Source organism: Neovison vison, chromosome 4 (genome assembly GCF_020171115.1).
Source record: "Neovison vison isolate M4711 chromosome 4, ASM_NN_V1, whole genome shotgun sequence".
NCBI lineage: Eukaryota > Metazoa > Chordata > Mammalia > Carnivora > Mustelidae > Neogale > Neogale vison.
The window spans coordinates 135,669,006-135,687,176 of record NC_058094.1 but is presented as its reverse complement, the minus strand read 5'-3'; the positions used below and the strand labels follow the sequence as shown (position 1 = coordinate 135,687,176).

General features: G+C 50.0%; 1 protein-coding gene across 1 annotated transcript in view; it reads left to right on the top strand.

Moving 5' to 3' along the window:
* The first annotated feature begins 6,638 nt into the window (after nucleotides 1-6,638).
* Nucleotides 6,639-18,171, top strand: part of ABCA13 (ATP binding cassette subfamily A member 13) — a 330,719-nt gene continuing 319,186 nt past the window's right edge. Inside the window, exon 1 of the mRNA XM_044246994.1 lies at nucleotides 6,639-6,788. Coding sequence (XP_044102929.1) covers nucleotides 6,639-6,788 — 150 coding nt within the window. The remainder of the gene's footprint in view (nucleotides 6,789-18,171) is intronic.

Sequence of the window (18,171 nt, the reverse complement as noted above, 5' to 3'; positions counted from 1 at the left end):
GGGTTTGGATTTTGCTCCTGAGTTAGAGTTAGACTCTCTGACCTCGGTGTAAACGGAACTTAGCTTTCCTGGTTTCACCCGGAGAAATGCAGCTGCAGGCAACGGGCAGGTGCCAGGGGCTGATGGAGGTGGGTGTCCCCCCCCCCCCCCAACCGCGAGGACACCGAGAAGAGCTCTACTCACTGCCTGGAGAGTCCGCAGCAGGTCTGTGCAACTTTCTTCTCAATATTGTTAGTCGATTTCGGAGTTCTGGTTAATTTTCTTAGCTCAGTGGGCACCAGATTACACTAGAAGGTGAAAACCATGTTTTCCTATAACTTCTTTTGAACCAGCATCCTTCAGAGACAAGTTGGAAAGATGGTTTTCTATCACAACAAGAAGAGAAACTACTTCAGATTCATGAGAAATAATTGAAATTAGCAAGATAGCATTTTAGGACCAGAGAAAAGTAAATTACCCGCAAGTTGTTTTGTTTTCTTTTTTAAAGAGACAATTGGGTGACTGAAGTTCTTTAAACGATGGAACTTCCAATCTCCGATCATCTGTAATTTTAATAAAACTTTTTAATGGAGACAAAGAGGCGATTTTGCCTGAACATCGGGAATAATTTACATTCTAACTCAACCTGCATTACCATAACCTTTCAAAGGGACCAGCAGAGTGTGTGTCTGATAATCTCCCACATTCAAGTTCAGACATTTTTATTTGAGGCTGTGGTTGGCTCTTTGGGGGCGGACTGCTGGCCCCTGCCAGAGGAAACCACGCTGGAAAGGGTTCATTCAAGCAGTGCTGGCCTGGGCAAGAGGTGGGACTGGTTTTCAGCCCTCAGAGTGCCTTGTTCTTGCCCTGCTGTTTTGGATTCAGTCCCCTTCCCTGCTGTATGCGTGCCGCGTTCCCAATCCACCTCTCCAGGAAAGCAAACCTCAGTGCACAGGAACACGGGGTGGGGTGAAGGTGGGACGCGGGTGGCAAAGAGCAGGCAGTGGGGCAAGTCTAACACCCAGGAGGCCAAGCATCATTTCCAGAAACCAGTAGGAGACACGTCACAACAAAGGGCCGGTAGCTACGGCGTTGGGGTCTGCAGTGGCCTGTGTCCTGCGCACATCATTCTGCACAGAGCATCTGAGAGGGGACCAGGCAGTTTCCTTATCAGGATGCTGTTACACTGAAAGCTTTCTGGCAATTCTGTGGCTTCCTGTGTGTCCTCCAGAGTCAAAGAATCTCCCCAATCCAGGTCATGGGCAAGCATGGGCCGTGAAGGGCTCGGCCAGCCTCACCAGCAGGTACACAGGTGAATTCAGCCTTCAGCTCCCTACTGCACCTGCCTTTGTAAACCCTCCGTAGGAGCTTCCTGCCGTGGGCCGGACAGCTTAGCAACACACTCCTTCTGTGTCACAGTGAGGGAGGCTGGGAGTCCAAGATCAAGGTGTGGGCAGGTCAGGTTCTTCCCGGCTTGTACATGGCTGCCTTCTTGCTGTGTCCACACTCACTTTCCTCCGGGCACACATGGAAAGAGACCCTCCTGGGTGTCCCTGCCTCTCCTGAGGACATCAGTCCTACAGATTAGGGGCCCTCTGAGGACTGTATTTCAACCAATTCAGTCACAGGGCAGGGGGTGGGGGTTAGGGCTTCAACATGGGAATTTGGGGGGCACGATTCAGTCCAAGACTCCCTCCTTTTCTTCCTCCACTTTCCTTATGATGTGGGTTTGTTTGTTTGTTTGTTTCTTTCTTATTTGAGAGAGGGAGGCAGAGAGGGAGAGAGCACAAGCAGGGGAATGGGCAGAGGGAGAGGGAGAAGCAGACTCCTCACTGAGCAGGGAGCCTGATACGGGACTCGATCCCAGGACCCTGGGATCATGACCTGAGCTGAAATCAGACACTTAACTGACTGAGCCACCCGGGTGCCCCATTATGTAGGTTTCATGGGAAAGTTTCCATTTCTTAATTCCTGTTGGAGCAGTTTTTGTGTGTTATAACAGAAGAGTTATATAACAGAAGAAGTTTTGTTTGTTATAACTAATTAGTCGTACAAAGAACTTTTATTTGCAGCAGATAAGGAGACCCCAGGGAATGGCTTCCAAAGCCCTGACTCGCCAAGCGAGGGTGGACGGGTTCCTTTTATTCAGGGTTAGGATGACGCCTTGTCATCCTAGGTAGAGGCGGGCGACAGCCGTGCGCGGTCGGGAAGGGAACACGCCTGTGCACACATGGTATGCTGGTAAATGGGGCTTGTGCTCCTCCCTGGGTGGGGATTTTAGTATCATAATGAGGTGAAGGTGACTGTAGGTCATTCCAGAGAGGACTCAGGGTCCAAGTGCACAGGTGCGAGTCAGGTTTAGCTCAAAGGGTGGGTTGGTCCAGGGCGGGGGTGAGGGAGGGGATTCTCATCAGGTTTGGGTTTTCCTTTGCCTGAGTTAGGAGGAAAGCCGGAAAGAAGAGCTTGGGGGGAGATGTAAGACAGAGGTGGGCAGTCAAGGCCAGCTCTTGGGGTCAAGCAGGTGACATCCTTATACCTCCTCCCTTACCAGGCGTGGCCTCTCCCCCTTCTCTCTTTCTGTAAGGATGTCACTGTTCCTTCCTTTCTGGCCTGGAGGCAGCGGGAGGTCACCATGATCCAGGCTGCTAGAGTGCCTCGGACAGGCGTCATCAAAGGGACCTGTGGCCCCAGCAGGGGACGGGGAGGCAGGAAGGGGAGGAGGGGGAGCATGCTTCCAGAGAGAATGCCCCACACCGACCACTTTAACTAACAGAAGTCCCACCTCCATGGCTCAGCTCAGGGACATTTGGGTCCCGATCATGGAGCATCCATGGAATGGTCCTTGCTCAGGGGGCTTCATCACATGTGGGGGTCCCAGGATCCAGGCTCCTTCCATCTTTTTGTCCTACTGTCCCCTAGGTCCCCGACTGGAGAGCGGGGAGGTGCACCTGCTTTGGGGAACCTGGACTGGAACAGAGAAACGCCTAGCGCCCCACTGTGGAGGTGCCATGGGGTGCCCACCTCTCAGCGATGCTCTGCTCTGTCCCTGCCTCACGGGGCCCCAGAAGCCTAACTGTCTCGATCACCCTGCTACAGCCCACTCTGTCTCCCTCTCATCCCCCAAGCAACCCTCTTTTGTTGTTCAAAAGAGCTCCTTGGGGTTCTAGGGAAGGGGAAGGGACAGGAGGGGACAGAGGTGGGTGACAGGCAGAGCTGTGCTAGTTCACAGCCTCGGGCTTCGGGGGTGAGAGCTGACACCTGCTCGGAGCTCAGCGCCGGGCAGCACTGCAGAAGGGCGGGCGCGGGTGTCCACAACACGGAGAACAAAGGCAAAAGAAAAAAAAAATTAAACTTCCTTGTAACTTAGAGCCCATTGACAAGTTCTCAGGACAGGCAGAGTGACCTTCCTCCAGAAGCTCAGCTGCCTCGATGTTAATACTCTGCTAGAGGCAAAAGGCAGCCTTTGCCTGACCTCAGCCCAATCTCCAGGATTCTGTAAAAATCCCTTTGGAAACTTCCTTTATCTCTATGAAACATGTTAACAATCCTCCCCCAGCAAGCATATGGCCCCCAATATACATCTGAAGGTTCTGATGACTTAGGGTTTACTGGACTGTAGTAAATGACTTTGTCCTAGCCACAGCTAGCTCCTCCAGGTCCTGGAAATCTTGCTTCCAAATCCCTTAGAGACTTACACTCGCCCCAAACCCCTCCCAAGTTGAAAGTATAGAATCAATCACCCCTCATCCCCCCCGGGGAGCTCTTTCTGCCCACAGGTCCTGTCCGTGCTTGAATAAAAACATCTTTCTTGGATCGAAGATGCCTCCAGAATTCTTTCTTGACCCTTTGCTCCCGAACCCAGCAATTCACATCATAAGGAGCAGAGGAACTTACACTCGAGGCTTGTTCTGGGCTCCCCAAGATGAGATCTCCACCCCACCCCCAAACCTTAAAGTTTCTAAAGCAGCCTTGATGGGGTTCAGTCACGTGCACCCTATGCATGGTCTCAGTACCCTGTCCCTCTCCCAGGGCCGTGTCCTTGGGGCAACCTCTGAGAGCAGGGGAGGCATATGGGGTGTGTATTCCCAAACAGGGAGGGAGTCAGGAGTCTCCCATGGCCGGGGTCCAGCTGGTCCGTCAGCTGGCGGTCATGTCCTCCGGATGACCTCCTCCAGCCAGTGGTGCTCAGGTCGTAACCTCTCTGAGCACCTGGAGTGCCAGTCCCCGTGTGTGGGGTTGAGGGGGCGCCTTCGACGCTGCGGTGAGAGCAGGAATGGGCCGGGGTCCCAGAGTCCATGGAGGTGGTCCATGTCCGCCTCCCCGAGCAGGTACGCTCAGCAGCGGCCGCTGGGGAGGAGACCTTGGCTTTGGCTCCTCCAAGGAGGGCTTGAGCAGCCACTGCCTGAAGTCACGCTGTGACAGTTTACAAAGCGGGGGGCACACATGAAGAAGGAGCATGGTCAGGAGCCAGGCTCATGGTGCAGACCCGTCCAGGGTACCCTGTGTTTAGGGGAGCCTGGCTAGTGACTGGGAAGAGATGGGTGGTGAAATGCACTTTAAAAAATCATGTATCGAGGAGAAAGTCACCTAACTCAGCATCTGCCCTTTGAAACGAACAATCAGTACATTCCCATCGTTGCGCAACCCTCCCTTCTCCCTTGTTCCCAAAACATTGTCTTCACCCCTCAGGCACACTCGCAGGGCGCCTGGCTGGCGTGCGGCTCCTGATCTTGGGGTCACGAGTTCCAGCCCCACGTTGGGTGCAGAGATGACTACAAGTAATTATCTTTGAAGGGACCCACACCTACTTACAGTTCTTCCTTGGGTCCCTCCCTCCTCAGGCCCTGGCACCATCCATGTGCAGCATCCAGTGCCGGTTGTTTCCACCCTTTGGCGGTTGTGAATAGTGTTGTGCACGTGCTCTCGTTTGAGTCCTTGCTTTCAACGATTTGGGGTACATACCTAGAGTAGAGATGCTCAAGTGTCCTTTTTGAGGGGCAGCTGGGGGCTCAGTCGGTTAAGTATCTGACTCTTAGTTTCAGCTCAGGTGTGATCTCAGGGTCATGGGATCGAGCCCTACGTCAGGCGCGTCTCTCAGCACAGAGTCTGCTTGGGATTCTCACTCCTTCCCCGCCCCCCCCCACACGCGCGCGCTCTCTCCCTCTAAAATGAAATGAAATGAAACAAAATGAAACATACTTCCGGTATCATGGGAAACTGTTAAGCGTTGCAACCCATCCTCATGGGAACACCGGTGCTGGGAAGACTACGGTCACGGCATATCCCCCCACCAGAGCAGGGCATGGAGTCGTGCAGGTCTGTGGGAAAAAAAAAAAAAAAAAAAAAGGCTGTTGGAAACATAAAATGGAAAACAAAAACAAAAACCATAGCTGGGGCTTTTCATTGTCCTGGAGTTTTAAAAACAAGTGGCGATGGTCCTGGTGCTGTGAAGTATGTTGTCTGCAGAGGGAGCCTGGGTATCGGCCCTTGGGGAACAGGACGGGGCTGGAGGGGTGAGGGCCAAGGGCGGCCCGGTGCGCTGGCTTCCTGTGCTGGGTCCCACGCGGCCAGTCCGGCCCTCCCTCTGGTGCTGCGAAATACAGAACCGATAACAGAATGCAATTTTTAAACTGTGTTCTTTTAAAAAATAAGATGATGGGGTCGTTGAGTCAATCCCTTTGCTGAAGCCTGTGCCCCTGTTTCCTGTTGCCAAAGCCACTGATGGAGCGTTTTCGGCTTGTGGAAATTGCTTTATGGCATGGAAGACCACAGGGTTCTGGTTGCCTGACATCCTTCTGACCACAGCTGGGGGCAACAGGAACCTGGGAGCCTCGGCCTCTGGGCGGGTGGAGCAAGCCCTTCCCAGCTCAGTCCCGCAGGCTGGCTGAGGAGGTGGCATGTGCAGACTCACTCGGGGGGTGGGGGGGGGGAGGGACCTGCAGGCCTGCTGAGTCCTGCCAGCTCTGGGAAGGTGCCAGAGAGCCCCCTTCCGCCGGGATCAGGGGCAGACGGGAGAGTGGCTGAGTCCTGCCAGCTCTGGGAAGGTGCCAGAGAGCCCCCTCCGCCGGGATCAGGGGCAGACGGGAGAGTGGCTGACCGTTCCTGTCTCAGCCAGTCATCTGAGGTTTGCTCACAGGTCCCCAGCAAAGGCTGATGGGACCCTCCTTGCGGAGCCTCCTCCTGGAAGCACGGACCCTGGGGGGACAGGGGTGCGAGTGTGCGCGCGCAGGGCTGTCCTTGACCTGAGCCACCCTGCCCTGTTGCCGGGGACACCCACGGGGCTTCCATCTCTTTTCCCTCTGATTGATTCCCTGCCGGGGGCCTCCGAAATGGAAAAGGCTCTGGTTGACGGCTCCTGTGATAGCTGAAATGTCACGGGAGGAGAGGAAGATTCCAGGCAATTCACATCAGGACAGAGGGGTCCGTGCGACGGTGGGCGCCGGGGTTTCCGCCGCTCGCCCCCAGCGGTGTGCGCTCTTGGAAACGCGCGCACGACGGAAATGGCCCCTGGGGCTGCCCCCAGTAACCCAACCCTCCCAACAGCGGGCAGCCCGTGAAAAGGCAAGATTTCTCAACAGAACAAGAGGGACATTCGATGCCCGCCGCGCTCAGCCACCAGTAATCTGTCTTGCATCACTCACTTTTGTTGGGATTGACTAATGCGCGTGCGGCCTTCTCCCGGATCTGCAGATATAAGCCCGCGCTTCTCTGGCTTCCTGACCCAGCGCAGGAGGGCGGGCATGGGGCCGGTGAGGCGCCAGTTCTTAGCCCTGCTCTGGAAGAACTGGCTCTGCAGACTCAGGCACCCGGTGAGTGCAGCTTGCCTGCCCGGGTCGGGGAGGTGAGGAATAGGGGTGGGGGCAGGATCGGAGGAGATGGGGGGCTGGTCTGGCCTGTCTGCCCCACCCTGCGGGGATCTGGGGGGAGGCTGGGTCATCCAGGGCCCAAGTAGCCAAACTGTCACAACCAGGCTGCTGCCTTGTCAGAAAGGGGCTAGTTGAGAAAAACTCTTTAAAAAAAAAAAAAATGAATGTGGATTTTGAACCACAGCCCGTGTTTTCTGAGCCTCTGCAGATCCCTCCAGTGGAAGGTACAATTCCTGATAGTAGGTTATAGGTCCCCACGCTGCAGCCCCAGGACAGGAGGCTGTGGTGGCTGTCGCCAGAGCTGGGGTGAGCCGTCCCCTCCTGTTAATTCTCAGCTTTTTGGAGCTGTATCCAAAGGACAGGGAGGCGCTCCAGAGTGGATGGGAATGGCTCAGATCAGCCTTGTGCTAACTGTTACATAAACACCTGTAAGTTCACATTTTAAGATGCAGAAATCTGGGCCCCTGGGTGGCTCAGTGGGTTAAGCCACTGCCTTCGGCTCAGGTCATGATCTCAGGGTCCTGGGATCGAGTCCCACATCGGGCTCTCTGCTCAGCAGGGAGCCTGCTCCCCTCTCTCTCTCTCTCTGCCTGCCTCTCCATCTACTTGTGATTTCTGTCCGTCAAACAAATAAATAAAAATCTTAAAAAAAAAAAAAGATGCAGAAATCTCCTGCCTATCTGGCCAGCGACCTCTCCTTTACTTCTTACTCTGCCAGATTGAAACGGACACGTGTCCCCGTCACTCCAGCAGGGACAGGTCCTTCTCAAATTCTAAGGTCCACACAGCCTATGGGGTTGCCCCGTTGACCTACTCTGCTGTTGGAAGATGTTCAGTAACTGACCCTGGGTTTCATTCTGCCGACTTCTCATTATCTAGAACGTTCTTGCCCCCAAATAAGGCAAATGTCAGGAAAGGTGTTTTCTCAGGAAAGGTGTTTTCTTTCTTCAGCGTTTGCACGACTTGGGTGGGGAATTTGCACAAAAGTTTGAGGATCAGGAACCAACAAGCGAGCATTCTGTCCTTTATTGCTCCTGGCTTGGGGTCTGTGTAGGTGTTTTTCAGTTAATGAATCTGTTCTACAGACATAGGTTTTGAGGGCTGAGCCTCTCGTTTCTACTATAGAACGTGTTGGATGAAATTAACTGACCAGGTACCACAATTTCTGCTTTTTGTATATCAGCCCGAGGGGGCGGGTACAGGTACAGAGGGACCATCTACCTCGCAGCCTTAGGTGCTTTGGGGGTTAAACACAGTCTTGGTTTGATGCTGCCGAGATGAGTGTGCGCATCAGATAGAAACACTCAACGCGTTGATTATCCAACCATGCGTCCATCCTGTCCTTCTTTGCCGTGTTTCTCTCTGTAGAATTTTTCCCCTTATGACGTAGCACCGGCTCACTTACTTGTTACCCTGCTATGGAGACCGCCTCGTATCTCAGATCGCCGGGAGTAGGGTGTTTCATTCTGATGTGTTCGCCAGGGTAGTCCCTAGTGCCCAGACGGTGCCTGGAGCACAACAGGTGTTTAGTAGATATTGGCTGAGAGAGGGAAGAAGAAAGCGGTGTGGGACTTCCGGCATCTCTGCCGGGTGCCCGGTGCTTGGTGAAGCAGACGATGGTGTGCCCTGCCCGGAGCTCGGGACCCAGGAAAGCAGTGGGGGAAAATAACCTATTTGATGAGCTCCTTTTGGGGATAGATCCCACAGATGTCCCGGCGCAAATGGGAAATGACCCTTGCACAAAGTTGTTCAGCATGGCGTTGCCGAGATCGGCAACGTCACAGGGTCTGGAAACGATGTTCCCGTAGTGAATAAGGAGCGGGCCCTGTGTGCAGGGCAAACACACCGGAAGGAACCATGATCAGGGAAATGCAGATCGGAACCTCGGGCGGCTTTTACACTTTCTGTAAAAACTTGAAATTTTTTTTTTTATACACGTGACTTTATAGAGGCGCTTTTACATTTCATCTTCATTTCGTTATGTTTTATTATTGTAGTCTTTTATTTTAGATTTTTTAAAGAGATTTTATTTATTTATTTATTTATTTGAGAGAGAGAGAGAGAGAGAGAGACAGAGATAGCAAGAGAGAGCAAGATGGGGAGCAGAGAGGGAGAAGCCGGCTCGACGCTGAACAGGGAGCCCGATGTGGACTCCATCTCAGGACCCTGGTATCAGGACCTGGGCCCAAGGCAGACACATACCGGACCAAGCCACCAGGCGTCCCTATTATAGTTCTTTTAGAAAACGCCTTATTACGGACACTTGAGGCCGGGAAAACTAGAATAGTGTAGAACGCACGAATAATAGCCTCCTCTCTGTCTTCACACTTCGCTTCAGAGATTGCTGATTTCCTACTCTTCTTGCGAAAGAAAATGCCTTGAAAAAGATGACGGTTTTTGTAATTATTTTAATATCACTTATTTTTTCCTCCCCTGATTTTTATCTATTGCACAAAGGATGCTGTAGCAAGGAGAAACACTTTGAAAACCCTCTAAAAATGTCATTATCCGAATGCGTCTGCTACTACTTTGGTCTTTTCTTGTCATTAGGCGTAGGTAGTGTGATATTTTTAAATAATGAAAATCACAGCCTTTTGATTTTTGCTTTCAAAAGCAAATTGATTTATTGCGTTTATTGAAAGATAGTTCACCAGTTGGATACTCCTGATTTTTAAAAAAAGATTTTATTTATTTGACAGAGAGAGAGAGAGAGAGAGGGAGAGAGAGAGAGAGAGCACAAGCAGGGGGAGCTGCAGAAGGAGAGGGAGAAGCAGATTCCATGCTGAGCAGGGAGCCCGATGTGGGACTCGATCCCAGGACCCCGGGATCATGACCTGATCTGAAGGCAGACGCTGAGCTCACTGAGCCACCCAGGTGCCCTGAATACACATAATTTATTCAAGCGTTTCCTTATGCTGGGCAGTAAGGTTCCTCCTGGTTCCTACTATTGGGGCTGACATCTTCATTCTGCAGGACGGACACATCTTTGTTAGGGTATTTCCCTTGAATGAATTTCTTGCAGCTTGTTTCCGGGTCAGAGGCGAAGGCACTGGGCTGGAGACGTCCAGAGCAGGGGCCCTCAGGAGCACCCACCTGGGCTGTTTCCAAGCAACCTGGGCAACACTGGCAGACAGCCACTGGCCCCTGGCCGGGAGACTTGCCCTGTGACTTTATAGGTGTCCTTTTGCATTTCGTATTAATGTAAATGAGTCTGATGCATTGCTTCTCACTTTAATAATTTATTAACAACCGTGAGAAGAAAGAACAGGATGTATCCTTGTTCTGCAACTTCTGGGGGGTTTCCTGTGTTTTATTAAGAGGGGGTTTGACCCTTCACTTGTGCAAGTGGATGGCACCGCTTCCCCACTCTGCCCCTCAGTCACGGAGTGGGGATGGTTCTCGGAGTCTCCCATATGTCTTAAAGTCATACTCTGCTCTGCGTTTCTGGTTCCCCTCTCCTTTAATGAAAACTGCGAAGCTTGGTTTGGTTAACTTTTGCTGAGGACTTGGGCTAGTGGAGGGGGGACTGGAGTATACTTTGATGCAAGGACAGCATTGTCCTAAAACAGCGTGGTCCACCCCCCACTGGGGGTGAGAGGGAGATGATGGAAATCACGAAACTCCCTGCACCACCCTAGTCAAACAGGAGCCGCTTCCCCCTGTGGATAGACCTGCCCCCACCCCAGAGCCCTCTGTGCCCACGAAGCCCTGTACTCTTGCTTTCAAGGACCATTTATCTGGCAGAAAACACACTCACTCTTAGACACAGACAAGGGTGATGGGGTCTTCACCAGAGCTGCTCCTTCTGGTCCGGCCTCCAGGAAGCCCCGAGGCTGGGTTAGCTGCATATGGGCAGGCTCCCCACTCAGCACAAAGCCAGGCTCCAACTCCTTCCTCCCTGCTCCCATGGGAGAACTCCTAGTAAGCCCACCCAATGGGGTTAAGTCCGTTAGGGCGGGTCCTTGAAACCACCAGCTATTTGGGAAACCACTGTTCTGGTTCCACACATGAAGAATCAATTCTCTAGCCAAGTTTCAGCGACTGTAGACCTCTGAACTGGTGTGTGTGTGTGTGTGTGTGTCTTCCTTTCCTGAGATCTTTGAGTTTTTGTCCACCCCCACAAGTGCTACCAACCTAACCTAGTGTCCCAACACAATTTCACTTTGGAAACAGCATGCTGGCCGTGAGTCTGTATTTTTCTGACTTTGGAGGAAGTCACAGCCGTAAAGTCCTTGGAGTAAAGTAGCTTTTATTTCTTTTGCAGACTGTTCAGGTCTTAGAGATGGATGCTGGCTGGTTTTTGTGTAATTATAATGTACCGGTTACTTGTTGCCAGGTTCGCTATAAAGGCCTATAAGAGTGTTTGTTGGAACCGGAGGCTCAAAGGGTAAGAGCTGACCTCTTTGCTAGGCAGGTTGGAAAAAAGACTGAAGGCTGGCTCCTGATAATATGCCACAGTCATATATTTAAAAAAAAAAAAATTCCAGAATAAGCCCCCTTGGCTGGCTTGGTTGGTGGGACACGTGACTCTTGATCTTGGGTTCTGAGTCCAAGCCTGTTGGGTGTAGAGATTATGTAAAGACAAAATCTTTTAAAAAATAGGATAGATTTATATTAGGGGAGATGAGACAGTTCAAAAGTGTTCTTCTGCTTTGCATCGAGGTCCAAGTTTAAGAACCCAAAGAGAGGGGTGCCTGGGTGGCTCAGTGGGTTGAGCCGCTGCCTTTGGCTCGGGTCATGATCTCAGGGTCCTGGGATCACGTCCCGCGTCGGCTCTCTGCTCAGCAGGGAGCCTGCTTCCTCCTCTCTCTCTGCCTGCCTCTCTGCCTACTTGTGATTTCTCTCTGTCAAATAAATAAAATCTTTAAAAAAAAAAAAAAAGAACCCAAAGATATCCAGTCTTTCTTTCTTTCTTTTTTTTAAAAGATTTTATTTATGTATTTGACACAGAGAGAGAGAGAGAGAGAGCGAGCAAGCGAGCAGGGGAAGGAACAGAGGGAAAATGACAAACTTCTTGAGTGCAGATCTTATGACCCTGAGATCATGACCTGAGTGGAAATCAACACTGGGATGCTTAACCAACTGAGGCACGTAGGCGCCCGAGAAAATCCAGCCTTTCAAACGTGTAGAAACCCAGAAAACTGGGTTTCAGGAAAAAGGCATGCGATTTCTTTCTTCCCAATGCGGTTGTTTGTCAGGGTGGAAAGGAAAAAAAAACCCAAAACCCTGTTTCTATTGCTTTTCTGCTGAAAAAATGACCTACATAGAGGAAGGAAAATGGCGAGATCCTCAAAAAGCTAGTTCAGGAAGATTTTTTTTTTAAAGATTTTATTGATTTATTTGAGAGAGGGAGAGAGTGAGCACAAGCAGGGGGAGCAGCAGAGGGAGCTGTGGAGGGAGAGAGAGAAGCAGGCTCCCTGCTAATCAGGGAGCCCAATGTGAGGCTCGATCGCAGGACCCTGGGATCACGACCCCAGCAGAAGGCAGACACTTAATGGGCCGAGCCAGCCAGGGGCCCCTAGATTTTGTTTAGAATGGTGGATCTGTATGACTTCCACGAAAAACAAAAACAAAACAAAAGCAACTACAAGCAAACAACCGAAACTCCAAAACCAGGGTCCTCCTCCTTTCCACACAGGGGTTTCCTCCTTACCCAGGAATGTGGGTCTTGATTGGGAAACCTGGAGTTTCCCTGGTTTATTCTCTTTGATCTCAGATAAGCCCGGGTTTTCAGTTATAAGAAAGGTTCACAAACACGAGCCAAACCAACCTCCTGATAACAATCCCTCCAGAGACCAGGGCCAAGGGCACCTCAGCTTGTTTTGAGAGACTGTACTGGAGGCCCAGGTAGTGTCCTGGGGGACCATGGAAACTAGGGAGCATGTTCGTTTTGTCACCCTGGGGCTCCGAGTTCAGCTCTGCATTTGCCACTCAGCTGTGCCTATCCCCTCCCCAAACCCACCACCTCATCCCATCCCCTGTGCTGAATCAGCCAACACGCACCCGAGGGAGGGACCCCACTGCGCCCAGCCCCACCCTGGTCACTGGCGGCCTGGACCAGGTAGCCAGGACTTGTCCCAGGTGGCCCTCACAGGGTCCTGTCACCCTGCGAGCTCGAAGCTGGACCTTCTGGCAGAGTCTAACCTGCGCACCCAAGAGCTTCCGTTTGGAAAACACTTCTTAGGGACGAGGGGAAAGAGACAGGGAGATGTGTCCCTGTCACCCATCCTGTCCTCTGTCCCAGACTTAGGGATCCCGGCTGTGTGTGGGACACGAGGCTGCTTAGGAGGGACCCACATGGAAGGTCAGACAGTGCTGTGTGTGCCCTCAGGGGGCCTCTGAGTTCGGGGCCTTTCTTTGGCCCCAAACACAATGACATTAGAATAAATTCCACACAGTGATACGTCTGAGCCAAAAGCCCTCACACTACCTTCCATCGCTGTGGGTCATGCTACGCGCCGACCGACTTCCTCTCAGAAGGGATGTGCAGGTCACATGGTGCCAGCTGATGTGTCCTGTGCCGTGTCCTGCCGGCCCGCAGTGGCCGTACTGCGTGGGTACCTGTGGTCTCTGCCGGCCCACTTCATCCACGTCCAGGGGCATATGAAGGTTTTTTTTTTATCCAATCTTCTCTTTTCAAAGGTTACTGTAAGAAGGAACATATTTATCTGTATTTTCTCTTATATAAATTGGCCAAGGGGCACCCAGCTGGCTCAGTCGGTGGAGCGTGTGGCTCTTGATCTCGGGGTTGTGAGTTCAAGCCCCACGTAGGGTGTAGAGATGACTTATAAATAAAATATTAAAGAAAATAATAAATTGCTCATCCAATTCTTTACCAATTTCATAACTGGGACGAGGTCGTGGAGACCTCGCTGCCCTTCTCGTTGGTTTGTTTCTGTATTTCCATCGCTCAGATTCAGTTTGTGTATCTTGCCACCTCACCTTTCCTTTTTCCTTCAAATACGTCTTTTATAGTTTCAAAACTGCAGGAAGTACTTTTTGAAATTTTAACAGATATTACTTATTTATTTGAGAAAGAACGAGTGGGGAGGGGTGGAGGCAGATGGAGAAGCAGACTCCTCACTGAGCAGGGAGTCCAACGCAGGACTCGATCCCAGGACCCTGGGGTCATGACCTGAGCCGAAGGCAGCCCCTTAACGACGGAGCCCCACAGGCGCCCCTGCAAGAAGTATGTTTTATTCACCCACAGGTCGGATCGACAGTCCCCTCGCTACTGGTTTCATTAGATTTGAGTTTTCTCTGTTTTGGACTTCTACCTACTTAAGGTACACTTGGGGTATTCTGCAAAGCTTTAGTTTATCTTTATAAAAATTATATCCTAGAATTTCAGGGGGCCAGACTCCCCCACCCCATGCAATGGTCTTCTCTGCCTCAGGTTACTTTGTCGTATATTTAAAACGTGGTCAAGTCTGTTTGTGGACAGCCGTGGTAGGCGCCATATGAATGTTTGATGCAGGAGTGTGGAAGGAAAAGTAAGTGTTTTTCAGTATAAAGCTTAAAAAGCCATAACAGTAAAAAGCAAAGCAAAACAAACAAACAAAACCCCAAAACAAGGGAAGTGAGAGAGAGAGGGTACATCTTGTTCCATCCTGGCTAACTCAGTGGCTAGCTCAAAGATTTGCAGGGACTCCCTTAGGGAGGGGATTTTGGACACCGACGGAGAGGTCTGGGGAGTCCCAGCTCCCAGTGGCAATGGGCTGCTCTTGTGGCACTGTTTTATAGCTGGGACCTCATAATACCTCTGGGAAAGTCTCCTCTCCTGAAAGGGCTGGCATCCGGAGGCCCTCCATGCACCCCAAAGAGACACAATGGAATTTCACGCTCTCTGCAAAGCCCTTTGTCTGCACAGACCAGGGAGGAGACTAATTACATGCTTTGCTCCAGCTTCCGTGATATTCTAAACTTGTGATGCCTCCTCCTCGCCCGGCCAGTGGGTCTCATGACCATGTTCTCCTTCTGGAAAGCCCTCTTTCCTCCTTGATTCACTGCTAATTCTAATTTTTGTACTGGGGGTGTTTTATTTTTTGTGGCTTTCGGTCATAAACGAAACCCCTTGCTGCCGGAGCAACCGGGAGGATTTAAGGATGGGCTTCCTGGAACCGCACCTGCGAGATGTTCCGTTCCCGTCAGACGGAGGAGCATCTATCTCGTGCTGAGGCCTGCGGTTCAGTCCACCTTCTATTTCAGATGTAGGGCAAAATACTGATGATTTCGATCTCTGATGCGGAAAACTGGCAAAAAATTACCTACCTCACTGGCTGTTGGATGGCTGAAATAATAATGGAAGATCACAATCTTGCAGACGGTGCAGGGCTCTGGATAGGATAGGAGGGCAGGGCTTGGTCATCCTGATGCGGGTGTCCCCAGAAGAGTCCCACGCACGGGATGAGCACGCTTCCTGATGAATGAACGCATGAACAAACGAACAAATGAATGAATGAAAAATACACTCACTTTAAGGACGCCTACGTGGTTCAGTCGGTGAAGCATCTGCCTTCGGCTCAGGTCATGATCCCAAGTTCCTGGGATCGTGTCCTGCATCCGTCTCTCTGCTCAGCGGGGAGCCTGCTTCCTCCCTCCGCCCCACCTCCACTCCCAGTAGTGCTCTCTCTCTATCTCTCAAATAAATAAATAAAATCTTTGAAAAAAACACAGACTTTTATTCCTCCAGGGCACAGCAACTTAATGATCGATTGTCCTGTTTATTTTTTCGCATGACTTACGTTTTTTCTATTCACAGATAAGAGAAGCATTGTTGAGCACACCTCTCTCTCTTTTTTAAATTGTGTTGTGTCGGTCACCTCACAGTACATCATTAGCTTTTGATGCCGTGTTCCTGACTCATCGTTTATGCACAATCCCCAGTTGAGCACACCTCTTGACTCATGTATGTAATTATCTTCTCAAAAACGATTGGCTTGAACGTTTTCGAAAATTATTTATTTATTTATTTATATTTTATTTGTTTATTTGAGAGAGGGACAGAATGTGCACAAGAGAACTAGCGTAAGAGAGAGTCAGAGGGAGAGGGTGAAGCAGGTTCCCCACTGAGCAGGGAGTGCAATGCGGGACTCGATCTCAGGACCCAGGGATCATGACCGGAGCCGAAGGCAGACGCTTAATGGACTGAGCCAACCAGGTGCCCCCATTTTTATTTTTATTTAAAGATTTTATTTATTTTAAACAGAAAGAGACAATGTGCACACAAATGGGGGAGAGGGAGAGAGAGAATCCCAAGCAGACTCCCCGATCGGCACGGAGCCGACATGGGGCTTGATCCCACAACTCTGAGATCATGACCTGAGCTGAAATCAAGAGTTGGACAGTCCACTGACAAGAGCCAGCCAGGTGCCCCTGTAATTCTCTTTCTGTATTTCTATCACTTGTTTTTCGTATTTCTTGTGGATACGTAATAGGCTTATAAACGCTTACAATTATTTCATCTTCCTATTCTAAAACTTCCATTATTATATAGTGATTTTTTCTAGACCTAAGAACATTGTCTTAAAGCCTCCTGTCTGATTTCGCCAGCCAGTTTTAATATTTACCTTGCATGTCTTTTTCATCTCTTGCTTTTTAAAAAAAGAAATAGTTCGGGGCACCTGGGTGGCTCAGTGGGTTAAGCCGCTGCCTTCGGCTCAGGTCATGATCTCAGGGTTCTGGGATCGAGTCCCGCATCATGGCTCTCTGCTCAGCAGGGAGCCTGCTTCCTCCTCTCTCTCTGTCTGCCTCTCTGCCTACTTGTGATCTCTCTCTGTCAAATAAATAAATAAAATCTTAAAAAAAAAAAAGAAATAGTTCTATTTATTTATTTATTTTACTTTCTAAGTGGGCTCCACCCCCAACACAGGGCTTGAACTCACGGCCCTGCGACAAGAGTCAGTGAAGAGTCATATGCTGCACTTGAATGAGCCAGGCAAACACCTCTCCTTTTCATCTTTGTAGTTCAGCTGGTCGGTGTCCTTATATTCTAATTTTATTTGTTCCGAATAACAGATAGCTTTTAAAAAATGAAACCTGCAAATCCTTGTCTTTCAAACAGTGAGCTTAATCCAAGCATTTTTTGAAATCTAAGCCTATTATTTGCAAATCTCTTTAGCCTTGGTCTCTGGTTGGATAACTCGGTTTCTAATTCACTGAAAATTTTCTTTCGCCGTCACTCTTGAGAGGTCATTTCTCTGGGTACGTAATTCTAAAGTGATCGAGTTTCTCTAAGCCATCTACAGATATTTAACTTCTTCTCATTTCTTGCTATTGATGAGTTCTTGGCAAGTCCAACCATTCCTCTGAGGTAGTGTGGCTTTATTTCTTGAATTGCTATTGAAATCTTTCCTTGGACTTAGGCGTGGTGAAGTTTTACAGTGGGCTTGTGTTTCCTGGCAAGTGTTATGTTTCCTTTATCAATGGATTTGTGTCTTTTGTATGTTCTGGAAAATTCTCAGCCATCTGTTATTTGAATATTGCCTTGCCTGCCTCCCCTCCATTCCCCTTGAGGGGACTTCCCTCTCTCACTATATCTTACACTTAAAGATTCAAGTAAGGACTTTAATCTTCTTCTTTTTTTTTTTTTTTCAAAGATTTTATTTATTTATTTGACAGACAGAGATGACAAGTAGGCAGAGAGGCAGGCAGAGAAAGGGGGAAGCAAACTCCCCGCTGAGCAGAGAGCCCGATGTGGGGCTTGATCCCAGGACCCTGAGATCATGACCTGAGCTGAAGGCAGAGGCTTTAACCCACTGAGCTGCCCAGGTGCCCCTTCAATCTTCTTTTTGATTTATTTATTTATTTATTTTTTGTCCCTCTCCTTGTCCCTGTTCTCTGGAGATCACTTTCTGGAAGACCAACAATGCAACAAAAACCATGTTCTTGTGGCAGGAGTCCTGACGTTTCTAGTCAGTGTGCTTTTGGAAACAGAAGTGACATTATTGGATTTTAGTATTTGTCCCACTTTTATTTTGGTTGGGTGTCATTGCCAAGATTTCCCCCCGTGGGATTCATGATTAATGAATGATTGGTGTTTTTTCTTTTTATGATAGAGAATATATGTATGTTGGTTCACACTTAAGGGCCAATTTCGTTGGTTATCATATTTTTATTACTCTTTCTCTTTGAACTTTGCCCGTCTTGATGCGCTGGCATCTACCGCCGAATGCTATTGGGAAGTATTTGAGGCTGGACTGATTTTTTCCCTACTTGTTAATGAGTTGGTTTTTTTTCTCCCCCTCTGGATACCTGTGGTATCCTTCCTTTGTCTTTGGAGTTCAAGAGCCATGGTTCAGCTATAGTTCAATTTCCCCCCTGAAAT